Here is a 26,984-nt window from a genome sequence, read left to right as displayed (position 1 = left end):
AAGATGATTATGATGACAGTTAACATTTACTTGTTAACCTGTTAACCCTTACAGTGTTCAAGTTACTGCATTTTATGTCTTCAAATCCATTTAATCCTCACCACAACCCTATGAAATAAAAAATAATATTATCCTCATAACACGGATAAAGAAACTGAAGGAGAGGTGAAGTAATTTGTCAAGGTCTTCTTAAGCACTTCCCACTCTACAAATCTTTCTTATCTATTTAGATTTCATTATATCCTGAAAACTCCTAGTCCAAATTCACTAAAATACCAGAATGATCATCAAAAATAAAAATATGGTCATGCCATTAACTAGCTTCATTTCTTGCTCTTCATTCACCACTAAACCACACTAAACTCCTTTCAGGTCTTTATCAAGTCATCTGGGCTTTCTTCTCACTTGCTATTCCCTCTACCTGTAATATTCTCCCCTTCTCCCTTCCTATTCCTTCTCCTACCTAGCTTCTCTCATCCTTCAGTTATCTGCTTTAAAATGACTTTCTCAGGTCCTTCCTTGACACTTCACCTTGATCAGATCACATCAGATGTGCTTTTAAGACACAATGCCTTTATCGTCATTACATTTTTTTAAGAGAGAGGGTCTTGCTACATTGCCCAGGCTAGAGTGCAATGGCTATTCACAGGCACAATAATAGTGCACTCCAGCCTTGAATTCCTGGGCTCAAGCAATCCTCCTGCCTCAGTCTCCCAAGTAGATGAGACTACAGGCTGTTATCATTACATACTTAATATCTGTATCCCCTGCCAGACTATAAACCAAATTAGGCCACAGATTTCTGTTTACTGCTATTATCACCAATAACTGTACATACTAGGCCTTCAAAGAGATGCTCAATCATTTAATTAATTCAGTTATACTAAGTTACAGAGTAGTTTTATAATTAGCATGCAATTAAATGTCATGATTTTATTTTCTAATGTTTTTCACATTATATATAAGGAATGATTAGATAAGATACAAAAATGAAATAAGAATTATCTATCCTCAAGAAGCATACGGTCTGACAGAAACAATCAGTTATAATCCTGAACTAGATGATAGAAAGTGACAACTGCCAAAAGAATGGTATAAAGTGCAATTGCTTCATGGAAGAAATGGTATTTAAATTATGCTTGACTGTTCTCATTTAAGAGTGGGAGCTAAACCTTGGGTTCACACAGACATAAAGATGGGAACAACAGACACTTGGGACTCCAAAAGGAGGGTGGGAAGGAGGGAGGACAAGGGCTGAAAATTTTCCTATTAGGTACTTTGTTCACTACTGGGTGACAGAATCAATAAAAGGCCAAACCTCAGCACTACACAACATACCCTTCCAACAGATCTACACATGTACCCCTGAATCTAAAATAAAAGGGATTTTTTTATTATAATAAAATAAATAATGCTTGACAACATAGTCTTATAATACCATACATTTCATAGCAACGTGATTTCAAAATGCCATTAACATTAATAAAAATGTAAAAGTTACCAAGCCAATTAAATTTTATTCATTCATTAATTTATTCACTTGGTAAAATTTACTGACCACCTACAGTATACCTCACTCATCTACATGATGGAAACAAAGCAAAAAATAAAAATAGATTAAGTTCCTGCTCTCATAGAGCTCACAGTCTGAAGAAATTTTTTTTTTTTTGTATATTTTCTTCTTTTTTTTTTTTTATTATACTTTAGGTTTTAGGGTACATGTGCACAATGTGCAGGTTTGTTACATATGTATCCATGTGCCACGTTGATTTCCTGCACCCATTAACTCGTCATTTAGCATTAGGTATATCTCCTAATGAAGAAATTTTTTTATCATAAGCTCAAATACTTACACAATCTATAAAAATCAAAAGGACTTTTCACTTCATAATTATTACTGAAACATATATCTTTATCACACCTTCTACTTTAGGAAACTAAAAAAAGATAGATGAAGGAATCAGATAATGTATGTATAGAACACAAAGTGAAAGTTTCCAGAAAAGAGATTTAAGAAACTTCCTTCTCCATCTCTCTTTAATAATTTATTCCCCAAAGAATAAATACTATCCGGGTATCAACAGCATCCATGGATAGCTTATCGGTTTTCTTCTACTTTGAGATGCTGAAGGTGAAATGTAAGGTTCATACAAAGAAATACATTTCCAAGATGCCATTATGATTTGACATCAGGAGCAAACGTTGAACTTCCTTAAGGACAATATACTATTTAAAAATCCCCTTGGCTTAATCTGTTCTGATTTTAGATTCTGCATGTGGTATCTGATGATTAATCATCACTTCAGTGGAGTAAGAAATTACCAGGGCTTAGGAAAAAATGAATATTAAAAAAACAGGTAATCTGAAATCCCAAAGTCATTTAAAATGTTTTAAAATGTAACCAATTGTGTATGTACCTACACACAAGTCTTTTATATTTAAGTTCACCACTAAGGGAGAAGTACTAAAAAAAAACAGACCTAGACAGAGAGTAAAAAAACGGAGGCTTGGGCCAGGCACGGTGGCTCACACCTGTAATCCCAGCAATTTAGGAGTCCAAGGCAGGTGGATCACAAGGTCAGGATATTGAGACCATCCTGGCTAACAGTGAAACCTCGTCTCTACTAAAAATACAAAAAATTGGCCGGGCATGGTGGCGGGCACCTGTAGTCCCAGCTACTCAGGAGGCTGAGGCAGGATAATGGCATGAACCCGGGAGGCAGAGGTTGCACTGAGCCAAGACTGTGCCACTGTACTCCAGCCTGGGCAACAGAGTGAGACTCTGTCACAAAAAAAATAAAAATAAAAATAACGGAGGCTTTAGGCCCAACTCCACTACTAGCTAGCCAAGAAACCTTCAGTAAGTCATTTAATGTTGCTCTCCTCAGTTCTCTCATCTGAAAACTTATGTTAGACTAGATAAAGTAACCCAGACTAAAATCCATGATACTATCAATTTGCACCATTCTCAAATTCTCAGTTCCTGAAAGGTTAAAGTCATAGGCCTTCAATAAATGAATGCAGAATTTAATTATAAAATAATACCCAAATACTGTGTGCAGAGGTGCATGCCTATACTCCCAGCTACTCAGAAGGCTGAGAGAGGAGGATCACTTGAGCCCAGGAGTTCATGTCCAGCCTGGGCAACATAGCAGACTCCCATCTCTTAAAAATAATAATAATTATAATGCCCCCCAAAAAAATCTAGCATGAAGATATACTGTCATTTTAGGACATATACATAATATTAAAATGAACATAGATAGCTAGCTATCCTTACAACATTTTGCTTTCTTCCCATAATTGTGAATTGCTACTCATATTCTTATTAAATTAACAATCTGTCACCCGGGCTGAAGCGCAGTGGTACAATCTCCGCTCACTGCAACCTCATTTAAAGAAATCCAACATTTATAAGGCACCTAGAAATGTGCCAAGCATCATTAATACAAAGAATAATGAAACACAGTCCCTGCCAAGAAGGTTTCACAGTTAATACAGGAGAGTAATTATGAGAATGTCGCAACTGCAAGGTATTATGTAACCATGCAAGAGACACGCCTAATACAGCTTCTAGTAAGAAAAGACCGTAGGGCAAAAAAATGCCTAAACAGAGATTTCAAATAAAGAAATTTATCAGAAAGAGAGTGGGGTAAGATTCAAGAGAGTACAGTAGATACCAGTAAGTAAAAACATGGAGAGAAGGAAACAGCACTGCTTCCTGTGTGGAACACAAGGCAAGTCAGTGTACTGCTAAAGCATAAACTGTGAGATGAAGATAAGAAAAGATAAAGCTGGTGAGACAGATTGGAACTGCATCATATACTAAGCCTACTATGACATATTAGATTTTATCCTATAGTCCGGGAAATTTCAAACTGTTTCAGAAACCAATCCTTTTTGTTTTCCCATAGAAAGCTTCCATAAGATAGCAACAAGAAAGTGCTATGAAAACAGAGCTGAAGGGGTGGGAACACGCTCCATGCTTAGCCCATGCACTGCAAGTGCAGTTTGAAAACCACAGCCGCAGAGATTTAAGCACGGGAGTGATACTGTAAGATCTGCTCTCTTGATATATCCTTCTGAGCGATGTTTAGAGAACGGATTTGAGCAGGACAAGACTGGAGGCAGAGACACCAGTTAGGAACAGGTGGCAAGAGCCACAGCAAGAGATATTGAGGCCCTGAACCAGCATCATGGTAGTAAGGATAGAAGAAAGGGGAGTAGCTTTGAGAGCCATCAGGAGGCCTTGGTGAAAGTACACTAACTGCACATATGGTGGCTATCTGATCCCACTTGGCAGTAATACTTTATCTCAAATGGCAGTTTTCTAATGGAGAGACTAACTCAGTAGCCAATTTCCAGGGGGAAGAACCCATCTCCTATATGTATTGTGTAGTAGCTTACTGAATTTTTCTAGCCAACTTTCCTAACCACTTACCAATGCTTAACTTCTTTAATAATAGCTTTTCTCATATTCAATATTTTAACAACCAATAAATCTGGTAGATTTTTTTCTTTTACTCTTTAAAAGAAAATAGAAAACTACAACCTGCTCTAGGATGGTACTTCAGGAGAAAACATTATAGATCAAAGCAGCTAAAAAGAAACAAAACAAAACAAAAAAAACCTAGCTCTAAAATTAGCATATACCATTCTGTCTCTCACACTTTATTTTACATTTTTATTTTACATTACCTTTCAGGGCACTGCTGGAAAAACGCTGTCAGCTGCTGCAAAAACACTGGCCAGCAATCAGGTCTGTGTTCAAGCACAGTGATCAAAGGATGAGGATGATTTCTGAAAGACACAGAAAGTCACATGGGAAGCTGTCATTCAGGACTACACATTTTCAATATCCAAATACAGCAGCAAAGAAGCCAATACCATCTAGAGACTTTTTTCATGATTCATAATTGTCACAAAATGATCACTTGCTCCATTTGTTGCAGAGTTGGTTCATCAGAACTGACTCTCCCCCCCTGCCTTTATCTAACATTTTTGCAGAAAACAAATGGACCCAGGAGCCTCAGAGATCCAAATTTGGGAATGGACTCTTCCATTTAACAGTTCTGTGACTTTGGCCAAGCTCCTGAATCCAGCAGCTCTCTCATATCCATCCCCTTGATCCTTCATTCCTAGAGGTTACAAGCCACCTCCTCCTCCTGCTACTGCTGCTCTCTTTCCAATCCTGGAAAGTTCCATTTCCTCCAACCTTACCCCAACCCGTAAGCTCTGTCTCTCCCTCTCTGTTTCCATGTACTTCATTATTCCCATTGTATGGTTCTGCATTTCCCCAGCATATTTAAGAATAGAAAAAAAGAAATATTCCTTCCATCTTAACAACTATCCAAACTGAAGATGCATAAAATTTCTGTTGAATGCAGATGAATCCTTTTATTTGAGCTACTTCTATTAAGATACCTAAAGAGACTATATAAAACATAAAATCTGAAATTTGAAGGATTCTCAAAGAATGGGGTTTAACCCCCTCCCAAAAAAAAGCACAACCATGAGTTATTTTAAACAGTTCAAAAAGGCTACTCTACTAATGATTGTAAATTGATCAGCTTTTTAAACTATTAAGTACTATACAATTTTTAGCTATTATTTATGTGGCTTTTTCCTCCAAGAAAACATTTGAATAAAATTTAAGGCTGGATGCAGTGGCTCACGCCTGTAATCCCAGCACTTTGGGAGGCCGAGACGGGTGGATCACCTGAGGTTGGGAGTTCGAGACCAGCCTGACCAACGTGGAGAAACCCTGTCTCTACTAAAAATACAAAATTAGCCGGGCATGGTGGCACATGCCTGTAATCCCAGCTACTCAGGAGGCTGAGGAAGGAGAATTGCTTAAACCTGGGAGGCGGAAGTTGTGGTGAGCTGATATCATGCTATTGCACTCCAGCCTGGGCAACAAGAGCAAAACTCCGTCTCAAAAAAAAAAAAAAATTAAAATGCTCATTGTAAAAACATGCAAACAGTACAGAAATATCAATCTTTTTAGCATAAAAGGAACCACATACATAATGCTATTCTTTAATTTTAACCCAACTATATATCTCCAGCAATGATTTTTCAAAAAAGAGTAGCAATCAGACCATCAGTTACACTCAAATGATTTTTTAAGATTGCCTTCGTGGTGATTCTCAAAATGTGATGCCTTACTAGTAAGATCAACTGCGAACTTGTTAGAAATGCAAATTCTCAAGCCCTAGCCCAGACCTAATAAATAGCCCTGCAGGAAATTCTGATGCACTGCTATAAAGCAATGGTTCCTGATCTTGGTTGCAAGTTAGATTACCTGTAGAGCTCTTAATACTAATGCCCAGGTCTGTTATCTCAGATTCCTAGGAATGAAGTTTGTCCCTTAGCAATTTTTTAAAACTCTACAGGTAATTTTAATATGTTACCAGGATTCAGAACTGCTACAAGTAAAAACTACTGCAGGGGTGTTGGGGGTGGGAAATGTACTATTTTTTTTCTCTTTTAAAAACAGAAGAGTACAGTAGATCTATCACGTTGAAACACATGTGAAACACCTCTCTGACACTACCACACAGTTTCTGGGTATAACACTATCTATTTCTTCTTAACCTCACCTAACCTATCATGTACTAACTTCACGTGCTGGCAGCCTCCTGTTTGCTAAAGAACAGGCTATTTCTGACTGATGGGAATGCTACCATTGCTAAGGGATCACTCCAAGCAACTTTTTATGCCAAAGCTCAGAAATCATATCAAAATCATTCATGTTTCCCAATTCCAAACCCTTTGGCAGTTAAACCTACCTAGAATTTGCTTCCACTTTGGTTGCCACAAATACTAAGAAAAATATTACAAATTCTAAAAGCCTCTCAGGTATATAATATCAGATGAAATTCTTAGATTGAAAGTTCAGCAGGTCGTGTTCAATTAAAACCACAAAACAGGCCAGTAGCAGTGATTCACACCTGTAATCCCAGCACTTTGGGAGGCCAAGGCTGGAGAATTGCTGGAGGCCAGGGATTTGACATCAGCCTGAGCAACAAAGTAGGACCCAGTCTCTACCAAAAACAAACGAACAAACAAACAAAAAAACACTCACTACATAAAAGGGAAGAAACAGCAGAAATAGTACCTACAATTATTTCAGCAGCTTTGGGTTCTTCTGATAAGAACCATATTGCTATAAAGAGTATCAGATATAATCATCCATTAATCTTCCAGATAATGGTGGCGCTTATAAATATTTAAAAAGAAAACTCAACAAGTTATCACACAGTTTTTGTGTGGTCATAAGGCACTGAAGTGCTTTTCAATATTCTTCCTTTATGAGTCATCTCCCTTCCATCCTTCACACCCCACCAAAAAAACTGCTAAGAATCTATCTCCTTTTTAAAATACTCAGTTTTGTCCAAATCGAATCAGGTCAACAGAAATAAAAAATAGTATAAAATGAGATTAAAAGTGATTTATATATGGCAAACAATTCTAATTTACATTTATGCATACCGAGGGAGCCACTCCAGCTTTGTTGCATGATGCCGAAGGCCTGTTTTGCTAGCTATTGGATTCAGCAGATTTTATTTAGTATCTCAGACCTAAATTCAAAAAATGAGATTAAGTAGAATATAGTAGGATAGGGATCATAAAGATTAATTACTGATTTAGACATCTGGATAATTAACTCTTCCAAATAATTGATCACGTCAGATCTGAGTGGCAATATTGCAGGTAATGATACACAATATTGATTCTAAGAAGCTGAAAAGCTTGAGGGAAAAGGGAAGTATAAGAGGAGAACACTGAATCTTCCTGTTGATCAGCATTTGATTACTAACATACTATTTCAACTAAGTATACTAACCTATAATCAATTATAATTGCCACAATTTTAATACTTTAATCATGATGAAGCAAAGAGCTACATTCTCCCTTAAGAGTCATCAAATTGGTATGTAATACATATATAAAATAATCCATAAAGCCTTAGGCTCACATAATAGAATGGATGTATTTTTTAATTCAATAAACTTCATTGCACAACTGCCCATGCATGAGAGTTTCTCAGTCTTAGCACTACTGACATTTTGGGCCACACAACTATTGTGTGGGTCGTCCTATCCACAATGGAATGTTTGGCAGCATCCTGGCCTCCACCACTAGATACAAGTAGGATTTCTCCTAGTCATGACAATCAAAATTGTCTCCAGACATTGCCAAATATCCCCTGGAGGAAAAAATTGCTCCTGGTCAAGAATCACTGCATTGAGTAAATGACAAGCACTATGGAAGGCACATCACCAAAGAAAGCATTGCATCAGTCCCAAATTGTTAAAAAAAAAAAAAAAAAAAAAGGCTATGCTTCCACTTTCACCTTTCCTAACACTGAACAAAAAGTAGTTAATCAATCATGATCAAAGTTGTGATTTTCTCATGGAAATATAGTTATCAAACTGGATGCACAAGAGCAACAGAACACAGTAGAAACTAGAAGCCTTAAAATGGAAAACAAATGTCAAATTATTCCTTTGGGAAACATAGAATAAAGGGCATTAAAGAATATTCATGCTAATTTGGGTATGACAGAAAATGAAGTTATTTTCCTATTTAAAAAATTATAATTAAAGCATTTAAAATTCCATAAGGCTAAGTATAGCTCAGTCTTGCTGTATTCAAGAGTTGATTATTACATTTATGGATTACTCAAGATTTTTCTTTACTTTCTTCCTCTCACCCACTGCTTGTTAGCCTTTCCATTTTTTCAAGTACATCCAACTGAGAAAGTTCAAGGTAAATGAAAGGATCCACAATTTAATTGAGTCAAGTTAACAACTTTAAATTGGAAGCATTATTGATCAAAAAAGGGAAGAATGTGGTATGAAGAACGCCAAAACACAACCTGAGTCATGCCTCAAATTTCTAATTATCCCCAAACCGGCTATTCAAGTTATGAATACTAAGTTGCCTAACAACACTTTATTCAAAAGGATAGATGGGCTGATGAATCAGCCCGATCACTTGTAAATAAAACTAACAGTAGCAGACAATAAGCTATACAAGTTTTGAAAAAATAAACACAAACATTGCACATTATCATCATTATTATTATTTATATTAATATATGCAGTGGCTACAGAACACTCTCAGAATTATTTACTATTATGTAGCCATGTCCATATCTCAGAAGAAAATAGAAGTGGAGAGGTGAGATAAAATTGTGAGGGGAAAAAAAAAATTGTGAGGGAAAAGAACTGAATTAAAAGAATCAAAATTCCAAATTTACATCCTGGCTCTGCCACAAATCATGTGATCTCAAGCAAGAGAATTAACCTCTCTTGGCCAAAGTTTCTTCACCAATAATAAAATAAGGCAATCAGACTAAATACTTTCCAGAGCGAATACTGTATAACCCAAGCCACCCATTAAAACCCTAACCTTAGTACTGCTCAGGACTACAGATGCAAACAAACCCTGCAAAGGCAAAAAGTATTAAAGATGGCAGCTTTCAGCTACTAATAATTCTGTCCCAAGCTTAAATGGTTCTAAGGCCAACGTCTAATAAAATCTAAGTCCTCACAAAAAAAGGACTTCTATTTTTAGCTCAGAGATATATCACCCTATTTTTTTTTTATTTCAGAAGGAAGTGCTATGTCCAGAAAGAGCCCACAGAAATTTTTAAATCAGAATTTCCTAACTCCTGAGATAGCCAATAAATTCTGCTTTCTCCTTAAAAGAGAATTATATTATTTCTAAATATCAAGATCAATACAAACCAGGCAATCAGGTCACCCTTCATTGGTCTCTAGTGCCTCTAATATCTCCTTTACTGTGTGCGTTTTTTTTGTTGTTGTTATTGTTTTTCTGCAATAGATGATCCAATTTGTTGCACATTCTTTGGCACTTCCCCATTTCGTGATTTGCAAATATTTTAATTGCTATTTTAAGTAAAGCATTTAACATAATACCTAGCAAATAAAAGAACTACGTAAGTGGGTACGATTATGATTATCATCAAGATAGGTTTGTTTCTTAAATTACAGCATAAGCAGCATGAAAGCTGGGTATGTGTCTTCTTAATCTTTTTGTTTCCCTTTCAGTGCCAAATGCCTTTCTACAATAAACGTAATTATCACACACACACTTTCCCCAAATCACCTTTTTAAACTCTTAAACTGGTTGATTCATGTTGTTGCAAATGACAGAATAAACTGGATCGTGGGAAGCCAATTTATCACAGTCCCTCTAGCACATTGTCCCAAAGTCAACACTTCAGAGAAGAAAAAAGCACAGAGGAAGCACACAGAGTTGGTACCTAATACTTCAGTGTTCCCACTCTTTATTAATATCATCAACAGCACAGGGCAGTACAGTACATGCATCCTAACAGAATGGAGTGAGGAAGGAATGAATGATAAATGCATGGTTCCCCCAGACTAGCGCAGAGGCAATGATAAAATATGTAACTGGATTCACCTTTCCAAGTATAAATACATCAATCCTAATAGAAATGAGGGGGTTAAAAAAAATAGTCTGTGATAGGCAAATCAAAAAGCAAAAGTTATCTGTAACCTTTAGGTCACCTCAACCTTCTTGCTACATCTCTGAATATAGGAAAGCTATGATTTGATTTACATCATAAATTCAGCGACAGACACAGATTGCCTTTTCTGTGTGAGGAAACAATGCCTGCAGTCACCATGCATTTTCATGTATGCAGCTGTGACCCTGGCGCTTTCAGAAGCATAGCATAGCACTTACTACATCAAATATGCATTTTAAAAGCATTTCTCTACCTGCTCTGAATTTTGATTTGAAACTGCTGGCTAGAAGCTAAAAGGAAGTTTTTAATCTGCAGATTTTAAGTTAAAAGATGCATAATAAAAAATTATGAAGATTCCACCATAAATATTACTATAAAAAAGAAATAATAATTCAAAAGGAAAAACTAAACAATAATTGTGAATTTCTATATATCCTATAACACAATTTTAAGACAAATGCATCTTTACCCTTCCCACATAAGCTCCTAGAAAAAGACTTGGAGAAAAGCAATTTCAATTTTGTCATTTTTGAGTCACAACATCTTTTCTTTGAGTCTATAAGGCAGAGACAGTATAAGATTCCTTTCTTTGAAAATATACTTCCTATTACAATGATTCTCCCCCAACAATGAACCTTTCCCAGAATCCCTTTTAGAGGGCCAGGGTTTTAATGCAACGGTGCCTGCCAATGTCAGAAGTCTAGAACTATTTTAAGTACAAAGTAATTGGTTAGGAGGAAACATAAATGTACTTAGGGATCCACAACCTTCCTTTCATTAAGTTGTGTGCTATGATCACTGGGGGAAAAAAAACACCTAGAGACAAACAAATAGGATAATAGGCAAAAATTACAACATTTTTGTGGCCTTAAAGACATTTATCAGCAAATTATAATACCAATCTTTCAATTAAACATCTGCAATTAGAAGAACATATAAAGTGTTTTCTGGTGGCTACTGCTAACTGGAAGACTGTATGATGGTTGCAGCTTATTCTAAAAGTCTGATTATAAATCCTAGGTGTAAACCCCAGGTGATTAGACCCATAAATTGTGAACAAAGACTTCCCTGAGTGGAAAAGAAGAAGGAAAAGAGGAAATGAAAACAGAAGCAAAACATGTAGCTAGAGAGAAAGAATGGAACTGCAAAGAGACAGATGGCCCTTGCAAAGTATTACTAGCTACGTTTTCTCAATTACTGCCCTACCTTCCTCTTTATCCTTAACTCTGCTGGGCTTTTTCAGGAGTGAACCTGACTACATCCTTTCCCATATTCTTTCTCTGATTTTTCTATAATGATTTCTACAAGCCCTCTGAAACCATATGTAAAATTTTTAGTATATATGCATGTGTACATTTTCTATAATAGGAGAAATTCCAAAACTTTTATCTAATTCTTAAAGATGGTCCTGACCACCCTCCCAAAAAAGGCTACATACCAGTAAATTAAACCTAAGTATATCTAAGGTAGTTGCTACAATTCAGTCTCATTAGAACTCCTGCTTTCAAAAAAACTATAAACCATTTCCAAAAAAAAAAAAGTTATATGATATGTTCTGTCCAGAAATGGTGGCTCCCTAAGTGTGAGTTTTTGTAACTTCAGTAAAATAAAAATAAAATTAATTACTGTATTAATGTATTCCACTGGTTTCAATCCCTTATGGCAGCTTGATTGTATAGGTGTCATACTTAAATTACACTAAGTAAAACCAAACATTTATACCTCAGGAGATCCCTTCAGATAACATATTCAAGTATTGAAATAATCAACCCCCCAAAAGCAAAATGCTCACTTTGACAACAAAACCATATGATAATAGCTGATGGTCGATTTTTTTAAGAGTTAGAGGATGAGCAACATCATTAAGAAATAGTAAATGTAATAATGAAATGCATGTAGATATGAAAAACAATAACTAAACGACTCTAAAGACTGCAGTTCGTTTTCAGTAACTTACAAAAAGTAGTTTACCTTGAAAATATATATAAAAGGCAAAAAAAAACACTAAAAATGCAAATGGTCTTAGCATCAAAAAATTCCAGGATAAATAAAATTTTATATCTATAGAATGGATTAAAAGGAATGAAGTATGGATGCATGCTACAACGTGAATGAAACCTTGAAAACATTATGCTAAGTGAAAGAAGCCACACTGTATTGTTCCACTTATAAGGCAAATCCAAAGACACAAATAGTAGTGTTTTCCAGGGGCTGGGAATAGAGAGTATTGGGAAATGACTGATAACGGGTATGAGGTTTCTTTTTGGGGTGATGAAAATATTCTAGAATTAGACAGTGATTATGGTTACGTAACTTTCTGACTATAATAAAATCTACTGACTTGTACACTTAAAGAGTGAATTTTATAGTACATAAATTATATCTCAATAAAAAGGCATTTAAAATATTTCAAACTTAACTCAGCCACATACTATCTTTAATTTTAGAAAGCACATTTATCAGCAGTATAAGTATACTGCTAATGTAAAAAAAAATTTAACTTGGATTTCCCTTAGAAAATAAGTCCAAATCAGAATCTGATATATCTCCTTAATATCCTTGATTGATAGCTTAATAGTCATCTCCACCTCTAAACCAAATAGCTATCTCTTTTGCCACTAATAAACATAAAGGGAGTGGTGGAGTTGGGAAAATCACCATTTTGTAGTCATCACAGTGAAAATTGGTTGGGAGTGCTGAGCTAAATGAGGAGCAGAATATTTGCATGGCCTCAAAATGTATTCCCCACAGATTGCTTATTAGTTCAAAAAAAATGATAACTATTCAGTACAGAAACCACACACTACCTCGACTGTGTAGCCAAAATTAAAATCCCCAATGAGGGGCAAGATGGACACCAGTACCTCCAGATGTGATTATCCTCAGAAGGACACAGCATCATTTATATGGAATTCAAAAATGCCAACGCCATGAAAAACAAAGAAAGGATGAGAAACAGTTCCAGATGTTAAAAGGCTAAAAAGGTATGGCAACCGAAGGCAACATGTGATCCTAAAGAAGATCCTATACATTAAAAAGTAAGAAGGCAAAAGGTAGGATATTATTGAGACAATGGACAAAACTGGAATATGGACTGTATGTTATAAAAAGTATTATATCAATGTTCAATTTTATATTCTGGTTATATAAGAGAATATCCTTGTTCTTAGAAAACACACTCTTGAATGTATGCAATCTACTCTCAAATGGTTTTTATTAATTATACAGAGATAATGATAACACAAACATGGCAAAGAGCAAAAACACTGATAAATCTGGGTAAATGGTACATGGGAGTCTTTGGTACTATTCTTGTAACTTTTCTGGGACTTTAAAATTATTTCAAGATAGTAAGTTAAAAAGAAACATTTTTAATGACTTCCCATTGCTCTTTAAGTAAAACCCAGTCTTTGCCATGGCCTTTCATATTCTAGCCTGTGCCTACCTCTCCTGAGCCAATGTCCCGGCCTCACCCTCCCTAGAGCACTAAACTCCAGCCACTCTGCATCCTGTTAGTTCCTCTCATGTGCCAAGCCTCTAGGCACTTGCTTTTCCTGCATCTGAAACACTCTTCATGCAGCTGGCTCCACGTCTTCCTTCAAAACAGACAATAGGAGAAAATGCAAAAACAATGCTTAAAAAGCTAGTTATTGAAATTAAAAATGGGGCTACATTTTGATATCCACAACCACACACTGGTCTTTGTGCACTTAAATCAGTATTTATCTTGGACTTGCTTTGCTTTCCTTTATTTGATGGCCTTAAGGGATGAATGCATTTGCCCTCAGTGATAAGGAAAAAAATCAATATGAATTACAAAATCTCAGCCTTTAGGATACACGTCTTTAAGTCCTTAAACTTAACTCTCCCTCCAAATAAACTACATACTACTACACAAATAGATGAACAAATACAAACATAGAGCACATAACTTTAATCTACTCAGGGTACAATCATCCATTACTGTTGGCCTAATTGCCCACTTCAGAGCACACCATCTGCCACAAACATTTAATATTCCCTTATTTCAGAAAGTACAGCTTGATGTTTACCAGACCAAACCTTCCCACAAATAAGATTCTTAACATTTGATATTTGTGCATGTCAGCCACTGTCTGGCACATCAGAAAAATACACGAATTCTGGAACAAGCAGTTACTGCTCATGAATTCACAGCTATTTCCTCACTTTAGCTGAGGGAAGAGAGCTCTTTAAAAGATTGCCGTAATATGAATATGCAGAGAAAAAATTAAAAGCAAAAGCACATGATAAAATTTCAGGGGAAAAATGGTATCTTACAAAGCAAATAAGAAAATGAGCCTCTAATAATTTACAACCCATGAAAATGTATTTATTCTTCCCTGCAACCAAAATACCAGCCAAATTTTGATTCTCTGCCTACTTCCTGCACGATCAATATTAGAAAATGTTTAAATAGGCCCAGCGCCATGGCTCACACCTGTAATCCCAGCACTTAGGGAGGCCGAAGCAGGTGGATCGCTTGAGCTCAGGGGTTCAAGACCAGCCTGGACAACCCTGTCTCTACAAAAAATTAGCAGGGTGTAGTGTCGCACCTGTAGTCCCAGCTACTGGGGGAGCTGAGGTGGGAGGATAGCTTGAGCCTGGGAGGCAGAGGTCGCAGTGAGCCAAGACTGCACCACTGCACTCCAACCTGGGTGACACAGTGAGACCCTGTCTCAGAAAAAAAAAAAAAAAAAAAGTTTAAATACCTTAAATATAAGTGTGTTACAGAAAAGAGGGGTTCTAGCTAAACAAAAGAAAATTCAGACCAAATAAAAAAGGGAGAAAAAAAGAAAGTCTGAACTAAAGGATACTACATAGTGGTTAAAAAAAAAAAAAAAGTTAATTAGTATACCTAGAAAGGGGCTTCTGAAATTTTTGAAAATAGTACCTGCATCAGAGGTCACAAACTTGATGCCCACGGATTGCATCTTGTGAGCAGATGTGTTTTGTCTATCTGCCCTACATTTTGAAAAGTTTGAATTGGTTGTCAGCATTCAGTCAGGAGATTTCACATAAAAACTTTATTTATATTGAAAGATCTGAACATGTGGCAACAATGAAGTACCATTGTCTCATGGCAACAATCGGCCAGCAGTTCTCCACCCTTACCTGCACAGTGGAAATCACATGGGAAGCTTTTAAAATATACCAACACCTAAGACCAACCCTTCAGTCATTCTGGGTAAAGTCCAGTCATCTATATATTTTAAAGCTCCTAAGAGGGCTCTAATGTGCAGCCAGAGTTGAGACTAATGGGTCTAGAGTTTTATACTTAGCATATGCTCCTTAGCTAATCACAGTAGCCAAATGTACTGCACTATGCTTCCAGTTACAAAGGTAACTGAGAGTTGCAGCCCTATTTAAATATCTACGCCTAATCTTGTTTAAGCCACAAAGCTAAAGAAAAGACTGCTTAGAAAGGAGGGTCCAGTTAAGCAATATGAGCTGTATTAACTACACATGATTCTAATCCAGTGTTTCTCAAAGCCTGGTCAGTAAACCACCTCCATTCAAATCCCGTGTTAAAAATGCAGAAGTCTGGGCCATGTTCCAAACATTTAAAACTCCAAAGATGAGCTCCTTATGCACAGTAAACAAGTGTCAGTTTCTAAGAGGATGTTCAAGATTCTCTTCCCCTCCTCCTCCCACAACCACCCACCCACCGTCTGACCATGAAGAACACTAACATGTGTTGGGGCCATGGAATTTTTTCATTGAACAAATCCATGATCTCTTACATTTTCTCTCTAGCGTCCAAAGTTGGCTTGCTTTCTTTTGACTGCTTTTCCTTTACAGTCACTTTTTGCCTCTGCTCTTGGCCTCTCTGTTGTCCATGACTGACACATGTAAGACAAACTTGGTGCCTTGGTACTTAGGAAGATACAGATTTCTTGCCACCCAAATAAACAGAGAAAAGGAGGCATAGGTAAGCCACCCAAGATCCTCTCTAGTCCACCTCAAAGGGGACCTTGAAGCTCACTTATGGTACCATCAAGCTCCCAGATACTGAAGCAATAGTTCTCATGTGTAACCCACAAATGACATATTTCCATATCACTGAGCAAATGGATAACATGCTGATTTCTGAGCCTCACACAAAACTCACTGAATGAATAAGAATCTCTGGCAAGTGGGATTCAGAAGCTGTACTTTTAACACGCTGCCCCAGTGGTTCTTATGCAAGACAGGTTTGAGAACCACTAAGCTCTAGGTACAATAAAAAGAATATCATCTCTAGAGCTCCTTCATAAAATTCAGAGGGGCTAAGGGAAACCACTGCCTAACATTCTTGGTTCTCATATCTCTCCTTGTCTGTCCACTCCCGTACTGGTACAACTTATTTGGTTCACCACAGACCATTTAAGATGACCAAGTATTCTGTTGTACTGTGATTCAAATTAATCAGCTATTAGAAGAAAAAGAAGTAAGAAATACTTAAGCCCCAACTGAATACTGGCACAGTGCTTAATACCATAAAAACACAGATTAGCTGCATGCTCAGAAAGCTTACACTTATTTGCCATACTCCTTCTATTTTAAATTAATCCTACAGAATAACCAGAAAACACCTCTCAGTGGAGTTCTAAGTTTCTCATATCCCTTTTATGCTTTCACACACAGCTCATCAGTTGCCTTTCTAAGGCTGGATGATATTGCTAACCAACATGTGGCAAAGAAGGCTCTATAACAGCATGACAATTTTATGCTTGACTCAGGTAATCATAGCTCTCTTGAGGGGAATATGCTCTTCAGACTCACCTCTCCTCTGTTTCTGCCATCCACAATCCCCCTTGGAGGAACTTAAGGCTCTTATACACTCGATTACTCTCTACTGATTTATAATGCCAAACGGCCATTCACATAAGGGCTCTCCATAAACATTACCGGATTATGCCAACTCAGGTGATTGATTCCAGACCTCTTAATGTGCCACGTATCTAAAGACAAACCTATGTATCCAATTCTTCTCAGCTTCTCAAACTAGGCCTCCTATTCACACCTTGCACCAATTGCCTTTTGAAACAAGACTGAAGTTAAAAGAACCAACTATAGGAAAAAATGAATTAACAGGTCAAACATTACAGATAATTAAAGGTCTAACAATTGCACACGGTGAAGACAATCAGGATTAAAATGAGAGTAACCCAAATTCTCTGCATGATAGAAAACTTCTTTTTACCATCATCTAAACTGATGCTTCTTATACTTTAAGGTGCCTGTACATTACGTAGAAAATCTTTCTAAAATGCAGTTCTGACTCTGGCACTCTGAGATGGAGTCCAAGGTTCTGCATTCTTCACAGGTTCACAGGTATGCTGATGCGGCAGTAGCTCTGCTACTCAACAGTGTGGTAGGTCAACAGCGGCACCAGCATCACCTGGGAGCCTGTTAGACAAGAATCTTGAGCCCACACTAGACTAAGGAAAAAGATTCTGCACTTCAACAAGGTCCCCAAGTAATTAGGATGCACATTTTAGAGCAGCTGACACACCACTTTGTACTCACTGTGAATGACAATCACCTAGGACACTTTTAAAACCACTAGGCCTCATGGCAGAGATTCTGATTCATTTTGTCTAGGGTATTTGATTGTTCCCATGTTTGTCTCTTTTTAAGCACACCCAGGTGGTTCTAATGAGCAGCCAGTGTTGGGAACCATTGAACTAAAAATACTTCCCTGAGAGGGGAGAAAATATGGACTGACTGCTAATTGGTAAGGAATTTCTTTGGAGATGATGAAGATGTCCTAAAATTGATTATGGTGATGGTGGCATAACTCTGTGAATGGAGTAAAAGTCACTGAATCATACATTTTAAATGGGTCAGTCATATGTGAATTATATCTCCATAAAACTGTTACATAAAAATTTCAATTAAAAACTTCAATAGCTTCCCTATTTAGAAATAAATAAGCCCCTCTTAACAACAACTAAATTGAATTATTTTCTATCCTGAACTCTGGTCCAAGAGTTTGAATTTCTTTTTAAAAAGGAGGAAATGTGGATGTTTATTCAGAAATATTAAAATGTACTCATTTACTCTGCAGGTTCAATTCTATTCAAGGCAATGGATAAAGAATAAACCCTTACATCACAAAGGACATCACTATGTTAAAAAAAAAAAGAAAAGCATATTTACCAATTTGGAAAGCTTTATTCTACACACCTCAAGTTTTCATAGTATTTTCAAATAAATAATTTTCCTTTTGCTTCCCTTATTTAAAAATAAATTAGTTAATTCATTGTACCACATTCTTCCAACTTGTATGTTTGAAGATATTCACAAAATATGTTCAGAAAAAAATATAAAATGCAAATATGACCTTGTTAAAAAAAATTGCCTTAAGAAACAATAGTATATTCATAAAAATAAGAGATCACAAATAGCACTAAAACTTACATGAAAGATCATGGTATATGAGATACACCATGACACAGACCATCCCATATACAGTATATGAGATACTGCTTACTGATTATCAAAAAGAAAGCACTATAAATACAGGTAAGTAATAGACACCCCTCTGTATTTTGGAGAGAGACTCTCGCACTTCTGATACCTGTGGTGTCAAATACTGAAGACTACAGGTGCTGTAAGATCAATTCAGTGGTGGCTCACAACAAAAGTACCTGATTTCCTTTCCCTGTTTGATCACCATAGCCCACGTAAGCCATCTTCCCCACATGAATCAATGCCCTTCTTTATGGTTCCATGCTGTCATTCTTTTGAAGCAGACACATTCTGAATGCCTCACTGAACAGAGTTCCTAGGGCAACATACACTGATTACATGCATCTTCTGGGTCCTCTACTAACTCAGAGCCCCTCTCTTAAGAGATGGCTTCCTGGGTCCTTCAAGGCAATAGGTAAGGTCACCTTCACAAGGGAGTATGATTCCCTCCCTTGACCACAACTGCCCCAGAAAATCCAATGCATTGTAGTATTATTGCTTCTGTGTATATTTTATTTTTTTAAAACAATTCTACCTTATTACATTCTACAGATGACAAAGAAAAGGCAAATCAACACTCCTAACTACTGACCTTGGCCTAAGTCACTTGGAAATAGCAGTCTCTTATTGCTTTTTATAGTAAGGCAGATTACCATCCTGCCTAATCTAAATCCCCCCTGCTTTAAATATCTTTGTTCAATGAAGTCTTCCATTTTCATAATACTGTGAAGATGGTTACATATTCTGGAGCAAACAGAATAATCTGAGTTTTAGGTAAAAGATTTCAATTCCAAATTAGCAACCCTGAAACCCACATTGGTGATACTCATCATGTTGTCAACTCTATCTCAATCCTCTGAGTCTTTGAAACGTTAACTTCCTGAGAGGTCAACACCCACAATCACTGTGTGCATATCCTGCTGAGTTAAATAACTAATTCTTAATGGATTATCATGTCACAGTTAATAATTTCGTTAAAAATTCATATTTGTTTAAAAAAAACAGAAAGGCTTACCTAATGGTATATATACTCTGAATATTCTTTTCCCCACCTTGTCCTTCCTTAAGAGCTTGCATTTGTAGTAATTTCATAATGGCTTTTATCAAGCCATGTGTATTTCTGTAAAGAAATATAGCATGTTAAATGTTATAGATAAAAAGTGAATATTCTAATCAGGTGCTTAATCCTATCATTTTAAAATAATTTTAATACTTGCCACCCACATTAAACAGTAGCCACCCACAGGCACTCAACTCATTCTACAGTACAGCCCAAATCCATCCAACACATTTAAAGGAGAAGAAATGGAGCCAAAGAATCAAACCATCAACTTATCAATCATCTGCCTACACATTCTTGGGGGGAAATCAATCAGGAAAAAACAAACATTAGCCCACATAATTTCAAGCAGTGACCACATTGGTTGCCCACACCGAATGACCAAATATTTCATTTATAAATATTAGCAGACCATGAAAATTAACCAAATATATGAAGTGGATCGGCCACTCTAAAAAGTGGGCCAGGGAAGCAATTAAAGCAAATAACCCCCATCAAAATAGAGCTAATAGAAAGGAAATAGCAATTTAATTTTTTTCCTTATTTTTGTAAGAGATAAGAGGATAAACACAACAGAAAGAAAAATGGGCTGCCTTTCTTAAATAAAGATCTCCCTGGAAAATAGAAAGAAAATCTTAGAAATAAAAAACTATTTGTTAACTTTAAAAAGTAATTTTTTTTTTTTTTTTTAGATGGAGTTTCACTCTTGTTGCCCAGCCTGTAGAGCAATGGCACGATCTCGGCTCACTGCAACCTCCATCTCCTGGGTTCAACTGATTCTCCTGCCTCAACCTCCCAAGTAGCTGGGATTACAGGCATGTGCCACCACACCTGGCTAATTTTGTATTTTTAGTAGAGACAAGGTTTCACCATGTTGGTCAGGCTGGTCTCAAACTCCTGACCTTAGATGACCCGCCTGCCTCAGCCTCCCAAAGTGCTGGGATTCCAGGTGTGAGCCACTGTGCCCAGCCAAAAAGTAATTATTGTTTGATTATGCTTGTTAACATCTATTGAGCATTACCATAAGCTAAGCACTCTTCTAAGTTCTTGTATTATGTCATTTACTTCAGAATATAGTTGATTAGAAATCAATGTTAACTTTATTTTTGGGTTAGAACACTACTTGGACTTAATTAGGCATCATTTGTGGCATTTCTGTGAGATGTTACTGAGTGTATTTTTTTATGGCATTTAAAGTTTTCCAACTAACAAAAGGCTTGGCCACTTAGTAGACCTGCACAGTCCAATATAGTAACAGCCACATGTGGCTACTGAGCACTAGTAATATGGTTAGTCCAAATTCAGATGTTCTATAAGTACAAAATACATGCTAGATTTAGAAGACTTTGGGACACAAAAAAAAGAATATTAAACACCATGTATAATTTTTTATATTGATTACATGTTGAAATAATATTTTTGCTATATTGGGTTGCATAAAATATATTATTAAAATTAATAAAATCTATTTCTGGTTTTTTAATGTGGCTACTGGAAAATTCTCAATTACATATGTGGCTTGCATTTGTGGCTAAGATTATATTTCTATTTCACAGCACTGCTGTAGACACTCAAATAGTTTAGTGCCTAAATGGATTCTTTGGGGAGTATTGAGGTTTCTCTTGCAGCTGAAGCATTTTTCACAATCTACAATGGTATGTTTTCTCTTCCATATGGATCGTCTTAGGACCATGCAGTATAACTCATGGATGAATCTTTCATGACATATGTCACATGTGTATAGTTTCTCTCCTGTGTGGATCCTCTGGTGAACACAGAGGTCCCAACACTTCATGAAGCCTTCTCCATAAAGATTCTCTCTCCTGTGTGTGTTCTCCAATGGATGTCAAATCGAGATTTGGCTTGCTCACATGCTACACATTGGTACTGTGTCAATTCTATGGTACTTTGGCCCACAAAATGGCCAGTGAATCCCACTGTAACTCAGTGAAAATTAAAATGGAAATCTTTTTGTAAACTAGAATGAAGTGTAATTGCCTCAAGAAGGTCTGACTGCATGGCAGCTCCTTGAGGACCTCCTTGGGTAACCAAGGTATTGCCTTGTCTTCTTCCTTTGGAACTGTTCACATTCTTCTGAGAAACTTCTCTATTGACACTGAATTTCTAGACTCCTCTTATGCCAGAGCTTAGGAAAAAGATACCTCAACATCCAAACTTTTAAAATAAACTCCTTCTTTGCAATTCTTCACACCATTTACTTTTTCAGAATCAGAACTTTTTGTAACTGAGAACTCTGGACTATAAGGACTGGTAACTCCCAGTATATCCTCCAGTTCTTCACAACTCTTCACAACACCTTCCTTTACAAAGACCTAGAGATTCCTCAGCATAACTGTTCTATCACCAATTTATCAAGAACCTATATCTAGGTATAAATGTCTGGACTCAGTCACAGGGCAGAGTTCACACAGCCTCCTCTGAAGTTCTATGGGATCTGACTCCTCCAAATATGTGAATTCTGTAAGCTAACTTACCAGGTCTCAGGGATGCAGTCCTGCAGCTCTGACCCAGGCCCGTGCCTAGATGTTATATGATACCATGAAATATACGATCTCATCATCACTAATTGGGTGAGCCATTCTGAGAATCCAGTATCTGACTAAAGCCTATCATAAGGAGTCTACTTTGGTCTGTCCTAGAGAGAGTCACTACATGCTTAGAAGCACTCTTATCTTCTAGCCTTCAATGTCTATACAACTGAAAATCAGCTTTCAGGTCTGATTTAAGCTATTCATAGATCACTGAAGAAAGGCCAGGCTTCACCTAGTAACCTCATAAGACCACACTCTGAGCCAAATGATTAGTTGAAATGACCAGTGTTGATTGAATTTCTGACTGAATTTCTTCCAAAAAATATGAATTCATTAAATAATCCTTTTTTGCATGTGAAACTATATTGGTTTTCCTTAATTATTTATTTGTCATATGACTAGAGTTCTAGAGATAACAGGTAACAGATCTATGGTTTTTATGGTCTCCTACCTTTTTATGAAAGCAGTGGAATCCAAGAGAAAAGAACAGACATCACATTTACTTTTAATTCCAAGGGATTTACAAAACCACCAATGCTGATAAATGAACTCCAATTTTTTAAACTTTAAGTTAGGTCTCACTTACTCTTATGTGTGGATCCAGATTTTATTGTGTAGATAACTGAGTCTATGCTGTATTTTCAGCAAGAGTGTAGCATGAGTAGATTATAATTTTTGAAAGATGATGGCATCAGTCAAATTACATATAGAGCCATTCAAATGGTTATACATTTGCCTTAAATTTAATTGAAATTATCCCTCTCAACCCACTTGAAATAGATATTATTTATATTAATAAATATTATGTTTAATAAATATTATGATTTACATATTTCAAATGGGTTGAGAGGGATACTTTCAGGTTAATATTTATTTAAACCCCTACTTCAATTTGAATTAACTAGGGAATCTTAGGCAAGTCACTTAATGCCTAGGGATCTCAACATCCTCATCTTCATAATCGAAAATCATAATAAGCCCATCTCTTATGTTGTTTTAAAAAATAAAGAATAGTATGTCAGTAAATTACATGCTTTTTCAAAAAGCTGGGATAATTCAAAACTTATACTATAACAAAAGATAATAATGCTCTTCCCTCTTTACAGATGACGCTGTGTAAGCACAGGCATCAGAGTTAATGAATGCTGAAGCCTGGAATTTGCCTAAAACTAACTACAAACTCACCCTAACTCCTAAAAATCTCTAGTATTTTCCATCTCTTAGCTCAAAACCTGCTTTTCTTGTTTTCAAGCCTTTGTTATTCTGGATCTGAGATCTACTCCTGCAAAATGAAAATTACTGTTGAATTCTGTATGATTTCATAAAGAGGTTACAATAATTCGAATCATGCTAAAACTCATAATAATGAGTTAGAAGAAAACATAATCACTGGAGAAGCAAAAGTCAAAGAAAATTTCACTGCATTTATGTCTTCAAATTGAAAAAGCTTCCAAGTACTAAGCAAGATTTCTGAAATAATTGCTGACACTTCTCAAAGGATAAAAAAAATCCTACAACCTCTTAAATTTTATAAAACAAAAACATTTATAAAATAAAAACAACTAGGCTTGCATCATTTCTAATTTGGCATCAGCATTCTTGTCTACAAACAACAAAACTGAATGAAGCAATGCATGTGGAGTTATAAGAGAAAGATTTATAAAACTCAGTAAGTCCAAACACCTCCCCCAAAAAAGTGAGTAAAATATGAGAAAAGAAATATTTTCACACATAAAACTCTGAAAATTTTCCTCGAAGAAGTTCTCCAGTTAAATTAGAATGCATGACTGCACAGCCTTGTAACTATACTGAAAACACTGAATTATATACTTTGGAAGAGTGATTTTACAATATTTGAATTATATCTCAATAAGCTGTTATTTTTTTTTTTTAAGATAAAAAAAATTGAAGAGGCCAGGCACAGTGGCTCGTGCCTGTAACTCCAGCTACTCTGGTGGCTGGAAGCCAGAAGATCACTTGAGGTCAGGAGTTTGAGACCAGCCTGAGCAATATAGAGAGATCCCGTTTCAAAGAAAAAAAAAAAAAAACCTTAAAAAATAAGCCAAGCATGATGGCACACACTTGTAGTCCTAGCTACTCAAGAGGCTGAGGCAGGAAGATCACTTGAGCCCAGGAGTTTGAGATTACAGTGAGCTATGATCTCACCACAGCACTCAAACCTGGATGACGGAAAGACACGTCTCAGGGAAGGAAAAGGGAAGGAAAAGAGGAGGGGAAGGGAGAGGAGGGGAAGGGAGGGGAGGGGAGGGGAGGGGGAGGAAGGAAGGAAGGAAGGAAGGAAGGAAGGAAGGAAGGAAGGAAGGAAGGATTGAAGAAATAAAAAGTATGTAGACTACAAGTAACTTTGGTATGCATGAATATCAGAACATACAATTATTTTTCAAATGTGACTATAAAGATTAAAGCAATTGCTTTGAAAGAATTTATGGAGAAAAGATGTAAAAAAAAACAAAAAGAAAAATCTGTAACTAAAATTCCAGATAGTTTCGGCAAAGTTGGTAGAGAAGGTTTTTAGCGGAGTGAAAACAAAGTTAAGAGAGAGTCTAAGATAAAATGTTTACAGCATACATGCCCACAAAACAAGAAAAGCAACAAAATAAAGCAGATCATAAAACAGCAAAATGAGCAGAGAATAGAGATACACAAATCACAGAAGAGTAAGATTCATAATACTCAGTGTTAAAGAGTGGGTGGGGGAAATAAGCACTTTCATGTTGATATGTTGGTTCAGCCTTTGTGCAGAGCAAATTGACAGTATCTATGAAAAGTTTAGATGAACATACCCCTTTTCCCATAAATTCTGCTTCTACGACCCCATCCTATAGACATATCCTTACCTATACTCAAAAGAAGATATTCCTATAATCCCAGCACTTTGGGAGGCCCAAGGCGGGCGGATCGCTTGAGCCCAGGAATTTGAGACCATCCTGGGGAAAACTCATTCTGTATAAAAAATACAAAAATTGGCTAAGTGTGGTGGCATGAGCCTGTAGTCCCAGCTACTTGGGGGACTGAGATGGGAGGATCACTTGAGCCCAGGAGGTTGGGGCTGCAGTGAGCCATGATCACACCACTGCACTCCAGCCTGGGTGACAAAGTGAGATCATCTCAAAAAAAAAAAGACAATATTATACTGTATGTGTTATATTTAAAGAGGAAGAGAAAAAAAACACGTTTGTCATTAGGAAAATGACTAAAATGTGACTCCTCTTAAACAGAATACTCTACAGCTGTTAATAAGGTTGCAAACAGATTTATGCATGTGACATGGAAAAATTACCATCACATATTATGTGGAAAAATGCAAGTTTAAAAACAAAATACAAGTGAACGGAATATTCAATTCTAAAACACTTGGCATATGTGCATATAAATGTTTTTTATAGGTCTAGGAATGGGATTTCAATGTCACTGGGGTTAGTTGTTTCCTAATTCCATGTACTTGGATCTGACTTCAGATTACCCTGGATTTCTCTATATCCTAGCAGAAACCAAGACCAAGATTTGAAGGAACCTTTAAGACTCCCTATTAGCCCTGAGTCTTTCCAGTCCTGCCATTTCCTACTTTTCACCAGGGCTCAATAATAAAAGTGAATTTTAAGAAAAGAAAAAGAAGATGACAAAAAGTAGTTTCATCGGCCGGGCGCGGTGGCTCACACTTGTAATCCCAGCACTTTGGGAGGCCGAGGCGGGCGGATCACGAGGTCAGGAGATCGAGACCACGGTGAAACCCCATCTCTACTAAAAATACAAAAAATTAGCCGGGCGTGGTGGCGGGCGCCTGTAGTCCCAGCTACTCGGAGAGGCTGAGGCAGGAGAATGGCGTGAACCCGGGAGGCGGAGCTTGCAGTGAGCCAAGATCGCGCCACTGCACTCCAGCCTGGGTGACAGAGCAAGACTCCGTCTCAAAAAAAAAAAAAAAAAAAAAAAAAAAAGTAGTTTCACCACTGACTTCCATTACCTACAGTTTCCACTGTTTGCACTTTTATTTTGTATTAGTTAAAAAATATTTATAATCTCCAAGTGTGAAAAAGACTTCTTTTTTTTTTTTTTTTGAGACAGGGTCTTGCTCTGTCACCCAGGCTGGAGCACAGTGGTGCAATCATAGCTCACTATAGCTCACTGCAGCCTTGACCTCTTGGGCTCAAGTGATGCTCAAACCTAAGCCTCCCAAGTATCTGGAGCTATAGGTGTGCATCACCATACCTGGATAATTTTTTATTTTTTGTAAAGACACAGTCTCACTATGTTGCCTAGGCTGGTCTCAAACTTCTGGCCTCAAGCAATCCTTCTGCCTTGGCCTCTCAAAATGCTAGGATTACAGGCATGAGCCACTGTGCCTGGCCCAGTG

The 26,984-nt window shown here is 36.8% G+C and overlaps 1 protein-coding gene across 8 annotated transcripts in view; it reads right to left on the bottom strand.

Annotated features, from left to right (window-relative positions):
* The window catches only part of FOCAD (focadhesin), a 319,501-nt gene that overhangs the window by 243,769 nt on the left and 48,748 nt on the right, over positions 1 to 26,984 (bottom strand). For 7 of the 8 annotated variants that reach the window (XM_030819707.1, XM_030819627.1, XM_030819549.1 and 4 more), the window contains 2 exons: positions 20,016 to 20,120; positions 4,699 to 4,800 (listed from right to left, as the gene is read on the bottom strand). In XM_030819707.1, coding sequence (XP_030675567.1) covers positions 4,699 to 4,800; positions 20,016 to 20,120 — 207 coding nt within the window. Of the gene's footprint in view, positions 1 to 4,698; positions 4,801 to 7,494; positions 7,584 to 20,015; positions 20,121 to 26,984 lie in introns of those variants that run through there. The other variant, XM_030820004.1, reaches the window with a different exon arrangement.

Source organism: Nomascus leucogenys, chromosome 1a (genome assembly GCF_006542625.1).
Source record: "Nomascus leucogenys isolate Asia chromosome 1a, Asia_NLE_v1, whole genome shotgun sequence".
Classification (NCBI taxonomy): Eukaryota; Metazoa; Chordata; class Mammalia; order Primates; family Hylobatidae; genus Nomascus; species Nomascus leucogenys.
This window is presented reverse-complemented; position numbering and strand designations above follow the sequence as displayed.